We start from the raw sequence: 11,635 nt of genomic DNA on the forward strand, positions 1-11,635 counted from the left end.
CAGAAACAATCTGAATTGCCCCCACCCACCAGTCCATTTCTCACGTGCTGCCAAATAGCAGATGGCAAGAGTGTCAGTCCCCTCCCTCAGCTCGTGAACTGCAAAATCCAGGGTTGGTGGAGTGCTAGGCCTAGAAGCAACCATATTCCTTAGAAATTATAAATCTAATCATTTGCCACCTTATAAATAAACTTGGTAATACCTTGTCTTAGTCCATTCAGACTGCCATAAAATAAATACTATAGACTAATAAACTATGGTGGCTTAAACAACAAATATTTCTCATAGCTCTAGAGCAGCCGTGGGCAAACTACAGCCCGCGGGCCGGATCCGGCCCATTTGAAATGAATAAAACTAAAAAAAAAAAAAAGACCGTACCCTTTTATGTAATGATGTTTACTTTGAATTTATATTAGTTCACACAAACACTCCATCCATGCTTTTGTTCCGGCCCTCCGGTCCAGTTTAAGAACCCGTTGTGGCCCTCGAGTCAAAAAGTTTGCCCACCCCTGCTCTAGAGGCTAGGAAATCCAAGTTCAAGGAGCCGGCAGATTCAGAGTCTGGCTTGCAGACAGCCATATCCTCATGTGTCCTAACATGGTGGAAGGGACCAGAGTGCCCTCTGGGATCTCTTTTATAAGAGCCCTAACTCCACCACCTCCCAGAGGCCCTACCTTTCAACACCATCACACTTACGAGTTTTGGGAGGGAACACAAACATTCAGTCCATAACATACCTTGTACATACTTTTTCAAAATTCCATTATAAATTATGTAGTGCTTTATCGTTTCCAACAATTTTGATATCTGTTAACTCATTTCACATTTACAGCCTCCTTGTGATACCAGTAGGATAAGTCATATTGACCCCATTTCTTAAATGCAGAAACTGAGTAAATCTCATGGAAATCTCTGCACCTGAGAGTCACATAGCTAGTAAGTAGAAATTAGATTATAAATCTTAAAACTCAGCCCTGGCCAGGTGGCTCAGTTGGTTAGAGCATTGTCCTGATATGTCCAGGTTGTGGGTTTGATCCCTGGTCAGGGCACATACAAGAAGCAACCAATGAATGGTTGGAGCAGCAGGTTGATATTTCTCTCTCTCAGATCAATAGAGAGTTAAACAAGGAGAAATGGTTAAGATGGTAAATTTTTTAAAAAATCTCAAAGCTTTAATTTTCTCTGCTAGTTGTTTGGGTTTTTAAATTGTTTGTTTGTTTTTGCTGTTGTCTGTGTTCATTTTAATGGGCATCTTTCAATATAGAAGCCAAGGTTATTGTGGTAGGTGAGCATTCCAGCCTGGTGACTTAGGGGTGTGGGGAGGGCAGAGCAGAAGCCATGTCTGCGGTGTAGAGGGGAGAGAGGCACTAAGCATATTGGGGCCTGTGATGATTATGAGCCAAGTTAATTTCATGGCCTTGTGATTTTTTAATACTGTAGATATAAATATTTTTGCTTATATCATGGCAAATTTTATGTCTCTCAAACTAATTAGATTCTATTTAGTACCAACGATCCACAAATTGAACTCAAATCCATACCCTGGCTGGCCATAGTGATGTTAGAAAATAAATCTTAGATGTTTAAAGAACAGTCCACTTACCTTTCTACCACCTGCTTATAACAGGAAACCTTAGATCTGTCCTGCTCTAGGGTGGACAGTGTCTGTTCTCTGTGCAAACACACCTGCGTGTGAGCATGGCCTCAGGCAGAGGAGAACCCCTTCTGTCCCAAAGCTTACCTCCCTGCTGCCCTGCAGGAGCCACTGTGAGCTGGACTGGAGTGTGAGTCCTCTCCAGGGTGTGCTGACTGGCGACTCTCCCCTTCCTTTAAGGCCCCTGCTAAAGATAAGGGTGGGAAGTCAAGAAAAAACACTGTGCACCCTGGCCCTTGTGGCTCAGGTGGTTGGAGTGTTGTCCCGTACACCAAACGGTGGCGGGTTCTATTCCTGGTCAGGACACATACCCAGGTTTCTCTCTCTCTCCCTCCCTCCCTCCCTCCCTCTCCCCCTCTCTCTCTCACTTTCTCTAAAATCAATAAAGAAAAAATCAAAAGATGATGTGGAGTAGAGAGCAGAAAACCTGAGTTAGTCATCTAGTGTGTTAGTTATCAGTATGGGCTCTGGAGACAGACTATCTGAGTTCTGGTCTTAGTTTACCCATTTAGTAGCTCACGTTGGTCAAGTGACGCGACTTCCCTGTGCCTCAGTTTCGTCATCTGTAAAATGGGAGTAAGGGTAGCACCCACCCTCTAAGATTGTTGCAAAGACTAAATGTATTAGTATATGTAAAGCACTTAGAGCAGCACCCAGCACATGGGAAGCACTCATTATGTGTTAGCTAATAGTGGTCACGGTAGCGGCTAACGTCCTGGCTCTGCCATTGGTCGGCTGTTGACCTTGAGCAGCCAATTCCCACCTCTGGGCCTCAGTTTTTCCATCTAAGAAATTAGCAGACTAGCCCAGATGCCCCTCGGGGCCTGTCAGGCTCTGACGTCTTTGTTTCTAGAAGCCCAGGCAGGACTGAGCGTGATGTTCTGTTGGTCCAGGCCCCCTGAGACCATGTGGTCATGGCTGGGAGGTCACCCTGCCATGTTCAGGAAGGGAAGAAAAGCTGAATGGGACAAAACCAGCCGCCCTGCTCATGTAAACAGGGACAGGCTGAGCCAGCCTTTCGTTCCGGTGTTCCGGTGGGCTAGCAGCTGGCAGCGCCAAGGATGAGTCACTGACAGCAGCAGCCACGGGCGTTCCATCTCAGGCGGTGCCAGCCCCGGGCACTCGGTAGCTGCAGAGTTTGATGGTGGGACTCAGGTGCTGGGTGACGGGAGGGGATCATAGTACTCCCACATGACCCAGGTCAATCTGAAGGCCGTTTGCCTGCAGACTTTACCCAGGCTCCCTAGAGCTTTGGCCTGGGACCTGGAGCTCCTGTCTTCCAGGATCTCTTCCTTCCATACCGTGTGGCCTTTGAGGAGCCAAAAGCTGGGGATCAGGCGCACAAGCTGTACCTGGTTCGGGGTTCCCCCAGATACAAGGACTCCATCCCTCTCTCCCTCCCAGCCTCTCACCAGCTCCCAGCCTTTGCTGCAATGACCCTTTCCTAAGAAGCAGTGTGGCAAAATGGAAAGATCACTTGGTGTCAGGAAGCCCTGGGTTCGACTTCAGGTCTGCACGGACTCGAGCAGCCACTTAACCTGGCTGAGCCTCGATTCCCACGCCTGGAAAATCCCCTGCAACCCGTGCAGGCGCGTGAGGAGCTGGCGCGCGCGATCTTAAATCACTGTCAGCAAGCTGCCTCTGAGTCAGAGTTTCGTGCGTGGCAAAGCAGCTACCTCGCTGTGAACTATTGAAAAGCCAGCCCTTGACAGAAGCAGCCGCCTCTCACCAACAAAACTGGGCTGATGATGCGAATGTCTACCTCACAAAGAAAATTACATGAAATGAGAGAGAAAAAAATACAGTGCACAGAGGAGAGAAGTAAATTAAAGAGAGAATAAAGACCAAGCAAATCAGGTTCTTCACCCTATATTGCTTTGCCTCAGGAAAGAATTCCCTTACTACTGACTGACCTGCTGGCCCTGCAGTGGGTGATCTAATGCAGGAGGGAGCTGAGAGCTCTCCCTGACCGTCTCTTCAGGATTATTACTTAGATCTCAATAGTACATTTCCAGAAATTTGGTTACTGACAATAATCCCCTAATCCCTTTTCAGATCTATAGACAACACTTTAATTTGTATTGAAAACACATTATAATGATGTTAGCAGCCAAGTGCAAACTGTTAATTATCTTCATGATCCCAGGTAATAAGAATGTTTCAGTAACATATCAGAGATACATAAAACATAAGGCTTCAATTTCTTTGTATATGGGAGATGACCAAAAAGTATGGAAGAACTCACGTTGCACATGGCAGAAGATGGCTTGCTTCCCACAGCTCCCAATCTCTCTTCTATTCAAGTGACCTGGCATGAGGGAAAGGGGGAGAAGTGAGCTCTCAGGGAAGGGAGAGAATGGGCCAGGCAGGGCAGGTACCCCAAAGGTGTCTGATACAGGAACGAACAGTCATTTGTCAGTAATTAACCTCAGCGGGATAAGCAGATGTTTAATTTGTGTTGTCATTTCAAATGCAGTGAATATATCCTGGATCTGCTGGAAAGTGGAAGAGAGAAGTTTCTAGTGTTTGCACACCACAAGGTGGTTCTGGATGCAATTACTAAAGAGCTAGAGAGAAAGGTAAGCTTCCTTTGAAAGCCCACACCAGATGCTTTTATTGTTTGTGGCGGCTGCTAAGTTGTTCTGAGCAGGTGGAGGTCAGGTCAGCAAAGAAGTGAGAGGATGGCCCTGACCGGTTTGGCTCAGCGGATAGAGCGTCAGCCTGCGGACTCAAGGGTCCCGGGTTCGGTTCCGGTCAAGGGCATGTACCTTGGTTGCGGCACATCCCCAGTGGGGGGCGTGCAGGAGGCAGCTGATCGATGTTTCTCTCTCATCGATGTTTCTAACTCTCTATCCCTCTCGCCTCCTCTCTGTAAAAAATCAATAAAATATATTTTAAAAAAAAGTGAGAGGATGGTTTCTGGAAGCATTGCTAAATGTTTCTGAAGAATCATTCTTGCTTGTAAAACCACAGGGCGGGTCAGAATATTCCAGCAGTGCATTTAACTTCCTCCATACTCTGTATAGATAGCCCAAGAATCTTGCTTTGGGAACATCTCCCAGTGGGTCTTCCATCATTCTGTGTAAATAATTAGAAAATTGACAAGAGATGAGGTAGCAGAAATCGTCTTTCTATGTGGAGACAAGTATCTCTATCAGTGTCCACTTTCTTCCTTTTTTCCTCCTTATCACTGTTGAGGTGGCTTTGTTAACTGCACACGGCCCTGCATAGACTTCAGTACAGTTTTGTGGCCCTCAGTAAATCGGGTGAAAATCTTCCTAGAAGATTTCCTAGGAAAACTTAACACATATTTTCACCCCTTTTTCATTTTTTGTTAAATTTGAGATCATAGATTACCTTTTGTCTTCCTTCATCTTTTACATTTACGTACTATTTTAAATATGCGAAAGAGTATAGAGAAATATACAACAGACTCCTGTTTCCCCATCCAGATTGAATAAATGGAAAGTTTTGCTGTATGTATTTCAAAGTTTATAGTTCAAGTAATAAAATACCTCAGTAGCACTCTGTTCCATTCCCCTTCCTCCCTCTCCGCCTATAACCTCCGTCCTGACGCCTCCCACGCTGCTCCCGCAGAAGGTGCAGCACATCCGCATCGATGGCACCACCTCCTCCGCAGACCGGGAGCAGCTGTGCCAGCAGTTCCAGCTGTCCGAGAGGCACGCTGTGGCCGTGCTGTCCATCACCGCCGCCAACATGGGCCTCACCTTCTCCTCGGCCGACCTGGTGGTGTTCGCCGAGTTGTTTTGGAACCCAGGGGTAAGGGGCGCAGAAGACGTGAAGCCCCCTGGCATGCTCATAGCTGCAGGAGGGAGGAGCTAGTGTTGGTGGGTAAGGCAAGGTGTCTGCAAGCTGTCCCTGGGGCCAATGCATCTTCCAAGATGCATTTACTTAGCCCTCAAGAGCGTTTACTTTCCACATGTCAGTCTTCACTTAAAGACTTATATGGCTAGCTCTTAGATCTTCACAACCCCCTATGTAGTAGTATTGACACTATCTTATCAACGGGGAAACAAGTTTTAGAAGGCTAGAAGGATGCATAGCTGTCACCAAAGAGGGTAGCTCATAATGGCACCAGGCCTCAGCCCAGGCCTCTGTGTCCCTTTTATTAGCCATTGCTGTAAGCTGCTCTCGCCAGTGTGGCCACAACAGGGCAACGGCTGTGGTGTTCCCTGAACATAGTCACTGGCCCTGTCTGCTCAGCCAACGGCTGTGTCAGCAGATAGAAGGCATTTTTTTGGACTCATAAAATTTTCTCCTGAGCTCCAGAAAGAGTTTGTTTCTCCTCGCACGTTCTCACATACTGTGGCTCTCACTGGCCACACATGGCGACCGCTCTAATGATGGGTGGGCTTCAGGTGGAATGCACTTTGTAATGGAAACAGGCTCCTGGTTTTCATTATTCCTTCAGGGCCACCCCATGTAAGTGCCACCCTGCCCCTCACAGCTGGCCTCTCCCTTTGGTGCAGTGTTGATTTAGCTGGGAGATGACTGTTCTTATTTCACGGAGAGAAGAATGGAATGTGCCAGTTTCCTTCGTTTGCCCTTCATCCCAGCCTGATGGCAGAACCGAGGCTCGCTCCCCCTTCACAGCACCGAGCTCCGGGCCCAACACGAGGCCATCACAGCTCTCCAGCTGCGGTTTAGTTCGCCAACCGGTGTTCTGTTTGGTTCTGTCTTTGGTCAGATGACAGGTCATTTGTAGGTAGAGGCCGGCAGGTCCTCCGCCACGAGGCACGGCAGTGAAATCCTTAGAGGAAGAAGGGTTGTGCTGGGACTTGGGGGCCAGGCGCTGCCTGCTGTGGTGGGCTGAGCCGCTTCAGGCCTTGCCCTACATACCCTGACCCCCGGGCCTTGCAGGTGCTGATGCAGGCCGAGGACCGGGTGCACCGCATTGGACAGTCGAACTCCGTGGGCATCCACTACCTGGTGGCGAGAGGCACGGCTGACGACTACCTCTGGTACAGCTGGCCACTGGCCCAGCGGTTGGGCTTGAGCAAGGGTGGACACCGAGGATGTATTTCCTTTTCTCCCTAAGGGCTTCTGCTTTTGCTAAGGGCTTCCTCCCACTTTCAGCATGAGCACATCCAGCTTCCCACCAGCATTCACTGGGGACCTGCAGGGTGCATGAGGAAATCATGCAGGAATAAGGGGGTGTGGCTCCTTCCCTACTGACCTGAGACAGGGGAGGAGACTGATGGTGATGCGGCATTTGCTGAGACAGGGTGCAGACTCCTTCCCCCTTTATGACGAGGCTGGGACAGCTGCTGGGCCATCGGGAGAAAGTGGCTCACCCTGGGCCAGGTGGTGCTTCATCAGCACAGCTGGGGGCTCATGTCTGGTACCTAAGCAAAAATCCCAACATGCCCTTCCCATTTCTCCCTTCCTGATAGTAAGTGTCCTGATTCTCTCAGTTTCCACCGCTCATCTGTTTCCAGCCTCGTGACTGAGGGGTCTTAACTCTACAGCACGTGTAGCTTATCCCTACTTCCTTCTCTTGGTTTAGAGCAGCGGTTCTCAACCTGTGGGTCGCGACCCCTTTGGCGGTTGAACGACCCTTTCACAGGGGTCGCCTAAGACCATCCTGCATATCAGATATTTACATTACGATTCATAACAGTAGCAACATTACAGTTATGAAGTAGCAACGAAAATAATTTTATGGTTGGGTCACAACATGAACTGTATTTAAAGGGCCAGAAGGTTGAGAACCACTGGTTTAGTGGGTTGGTTAACTGGGCAGCTCATAACAGCACCAGATTCAAAATGTTGCAGGGAGGCAGCATCTATTTCCTACACATCTTCTAGCAGAAAGAATTTTGAGCCTGATGATACGAGTACGAAATTGGTTGGTTTACAGTTGAGAGGAGGCAGGTACTTCAGGTGGACGTTTGTGCCTTGAGAGATGCGACAATGTGAAGCAGCAAGCATGTCACTGCCCCTAAGAACAAGGAGGGTGGTCCGCTTTCATCTGCGTTCTGTGCCGGTTGGATTCACTGCGGCTCGTTTCTTCCCAACAGGCCCTTGATCCAAGAGAAGATTAAAGTTCTGGGTGAAGCCGGGGTTTCCGAGGCCAATTTTTCAGAAATGACAGAAGCCACTGATTACATCTACAAGGTAACAGCAGCACATGGCTCCTCACCACTGGGGCCGAAGGAGGCCTTAAGCGGCCTGCCAGCCCTTGGGGCCTGAGCAGGAAGGCATGAATCACTCCTGGGACCGCCCCCACCCAGGAGCTGGAAATGATGGTCTGCAGTCACTCTCAGGCCAGTCCACATGTGCTTCCTTATGGACAAGTGATGGCACTGACTCCTGTGTATGAGAACCTTCCCTCGGAGGTTCTCATAACACCAGGGCTTCCACACACTGCCCCTTCCATGAGATCATCTCAAACTGGCAGAAAACTCCCTGTGCAGCTGTTGAGTTATTGTGAAAAGTACATAGCAACACCTAGCAGGGCTGCCCCCAGAACATGTCCTCAGCGCAGAATGAGGCATGTTCAAAACCAGGTACTGCTTTAATACCACTTATTTCTGCTCGGACATTGCATTTTGTTCTCAGTGTCTCCCATTTTATAGAGGGGTAAACTGAGGCATACAGGACAATGAGATTTGCCCACACTCAAAGGCCTTGTTTTGCTAGCCCCTCTTATGACCTAGGAGAGAAAGAGGCCAGTGCCTCCTTCCATGGCCAGGGTTGTCAGAGGTGCTGCGAGGAGGCTTGTTGGCCTCTGGAGAGGACAGCTGGGGCCCAGCAAGCCTGCCCTGGCCTAGCGCTCCAGCCCAAAGGCTGCCACGGTCTCTCCCTCCTCCGTTTAGGAGTAAGAAGCCCTTCCAAAGGCTTGCGTTTCCACTCGGGTGGTTGACATGGAAGTGAGGACCCAGGCAGTACTGCCTGCTGGAGGGCGACTCCCGAGAGAATTGTTTGTAACTAGAGCTTAGTGGTCGAGCCTAACGCAGGGAGGTAGCTTCGCAGTTTCTGGTCAGGAACGGAAGTGCTGTCTTTTTCTTGTGGAAATACCAATCCTGACCTTGGAATTTGCCTGCTCCAAGTTAGCAAATACTGTTACCATCACCATAGTCGAATGCATGTTAACGGTTATTTCTCCCTGGAACAGGTTGCCTGCGTGGCATTTCCTTGGCCTTGCTGTTCAGATGGAGGGTGATGAGAGCCCAGCACAGCGAGGGGCTGGCCTTAGTGGCCTTTGATTTCACTCCCCATCTGGAAGGACAACCATTTCTCTTTTTTTTCTTTATCTAATGAGCAGGAGAGAAGATGTCTGTCAGACACTAGGCAGCAAGGCTGTGTTAGCGATGCGCGGCCTGCGCTCACCCTCACACAGTGCCCGCCCGACACCAGGAGATGTACGGCCCCTCCCTGTGTTCTCCCACCAGCCACATGGCAGGGAGTCAGGGTGGAGCTGGATCCTTTCATCTTTCCTTTTCTTTCTCTGATGAAGGACCCAAAGCAGCTGAAGATCTACGACCTATTCCAGAAGTCCTTTGAGGAGGAAGGAAGCGATAAGGACCTCCTGGAGGCGGTGGAGGCCTTTGACCCGGGAAGCGCTTCAGGAACATCGGGAAGTGCTTCAGGAACATCGGGAAGTGGCTCCCAGGACCTGGGAGACTGGCTGGATGGAGACACAGCGACGGGCAGTCCAGAGAAGAAAAGGAGATTTGAATTTTTTGATAGCTGGGACAGCTTTACCTTTCCCCTATAAGAAGGGCAAAAAAAGCATTTAAAAATCATGGAATTCATTAATAAAATATAACTTTTGTTTTTAACACCTGTGCTCCTTTTATCATCATCTGGGTGCTGGTGCTGGTCTCTAGTCACAGCGAGTTTCCAGGTCAAGGGTCAGCGTTTCCTTTCCAACCTCACAATGTGTGGGTTTATTTGGGTCTTAATTAACCTCAGCTTTCCTGGTTGAGAAATAGAGACCGTAGGTTGTAGTAGTGGTTATTTGTGTTGTTTAAATAATGAGGTGCTTCTTCCACATCCCCCAAAATGTGAAATTTTAAAATTGATTGACCCAAAAAATATTTATAAAGCACCTACTATGTGCCAGGCACTGTTCTGGGTGCTGGCAGTAATTCACCAAACACGTGAGAAAGTGTACACCTTTGCAGAGGCTATCATATCAAGGGAGAGGCAATAGTTACATATCCCAGGAAGAGAAAGAAGGAACTAGGCGTAGAGCAGGAATTGATAAGTTTTTTCTGTACATAACCAGATAGTATTTTTGGCTTAATGGGCCAGGACATTTATGTGGGCCAGGACATTTCTGCTGTAAGAGTGCGAAAATAACCATACCTAATCTGAAACAAATGATTACGGCTCTTTTCCAATAAAACTCTGGTATGGACACTGAAATTTGAATTTCATATAATTTTCATGGGTCACAAATGATTACTCTTGATTTATTTTCAATCACTTAAAAATGTAAAAACCACACATAGGGCATGCAAAAGCAGGCAGTGGACAGGGTTTGGCTTGCAGACCATAGTTTGCTAACCCCTGGTTTAGAGCAGCACTGTCCAGTATAATGTAAGCCATGTGTGATTTTAATATTCTAAGCGTGTTTCAGAAAATAAAGAGGGACCAAATCATTACTTGATTTAACCCAATATTGACATTTCAACATATAATCACTGAAATTACCTCTCTCTCCCTCCCCCGCCCCCCTGTCTCATCCCCAAGGTCCTCCAAAGCAAGTTTTATTTATACCATGTAGCCTATATATTTTCAGGTAAACCATCTGAAATGTACTTCTGAAATTTATTGAGAGCCATTGGCCATTTTGGTGTGATTTAGTAAAGGACACTTGGATTTAGTTATATGGAGACTGAATACCTTTGGGTTTAAGGAAGGATTTCCACACTAACTCCTTTCCCTTCTGTACTTTGCAGCTCAGCCCAGACACATACACCCCAATAGCCGCTGTGTTTTCTGGAAATGTCAATTGAATGAAGAAAATTTGGGCTCATCTCATCCCACTCCTGTCCCTGCCATCCATTGTCCCCTGAAAGGCTTTTACTAGAGCCCCCAAACTCCCCCTCCCCTCCGCCACAATCCACTGGCACCATCTCTGCCTCCCTCACCAGGGTCATTAAGTGGAGTCTTGTTCCCTGAGTGATGGTGGTTAATTTCTGCCTCTAGGGCCTGGCGTCAAGAAGATCCTGTTAGCCTTGATCCACTTGTGCTTGAATTTATCATGTCTTGTCCTTCTTGGCTCCACACAGCCTTTTTCTAGGTCAGAAGGAGAGCTGGGAATCAGAGCTGGAGGTGCTGTTCCCTCGCTGCTGGCTCTTGGGTTTTGCCTTATCTGTGCATTCTTGACTGTTGGAGCCTTGATGCTTTATGAAGCTCTTTTTAGGTGAAGTTAAACTGAAAAGAAGATAAAGAGAAGTCTAACCATATTTTTTTACTCCATCCTCTTGCTTTTTATCAAGTTCAGGATGACAAGGTAAAAAATGGCTTGGAAGCTTAAAGGGTTTCATGGGAGCAGTCTCTCATACTTACGTTTTACTTTGGTTTTGCGTTTTCCTCTGGGGTCTCAGTGAAGGAAATGGATTCCTCATCGTAGCAGAAAGCATTGAGAAGCCTGGAGTCAGTCTTTTGGGTCTTACGACAGCCAACAGTTACTTGATTTTGCAACACCTTGCTCACATTCATCCCCCTAACCCATTAAACAGATTTTATTGAGTACCAGGTACTTTTCCTCTGTTTCTATTCCCCCTTTTGAGGGATAAAATATAATACAAAAAAGTTTACAAAACACCTTTGCCCTCTGTTTCTATTCCCCCTTTTGAGGGATAAAATGCTGGGGTCCAACCCCAGCAGGTCCAGGGATCCCCAAAGGTGTGGACGGAGTTGGCGAAGAAGGAATGACACGGAGACAGCGTTCAGTTGATCAGCAGCCTAGCCAGGATCTCTAGCCAAGTTCTGGTCAGGATCTCC

General features: G+C 47.9%; 1 protein-coding gene across 4 annotated transcripts in view; it reads left to right on the forward strand.

The window, feature by feature from the left end:
* SMARCAL1 (SWI/SNF related, matrix associated, actin dependent regulator of chromatin, subfamily a-like 1) overlaps positions 1-10,285 on the forward strand; it is a 49,599-nt gene extending 39,314 nt beyond the window's left edge. For all 4 annotated transcript variants that reach the window (XM_005883384.2, XM_005883385.2, XM_005883387.2 and 1 more), the window contains exons 14-18: positions 4,131-4,233; positions 5,252-5,434; positions 6,536-6,636; positions 7,696-7,792; positions 9,135-10,285. In XM_005883384.2, coding sequence (XP_005883446.1) covers positions 4,131-4,233; positions 5,252-5,434; positions 6,536-6,636; positions 7,696-7,792; positions 9,135-9,395 — 745 coding nt within the window. In that variant the 3' untranslated portion in view covers positions 9,396-10,285. The remainder of the gene's footprint in view (positions 1-4,130; positions 4,234-5,251; positions 5,435-6,535; positions 6,637-7,695; positions 7,793-9,134) is intronic.
* The last annotated feature ends 1,350 nt before the right edge of the window (positions 10,286-11,635 follow it).

Source organism: Myotis brandtii, unplaced genomic scaffold, assembly GCF_000412655.1.
Source record: "Myotis brandtii unplaced genomic scaffold, ASM41265v1 scaffold79, whole genome shotgun sequence".
NCBI classification, from domain to species: domain Eukaryota; kingdom Metazoa; phylum Chordata; class Mammalia; order Chiroptera; family Vespertilionidae; genus Myotis; species Myotis brandtii.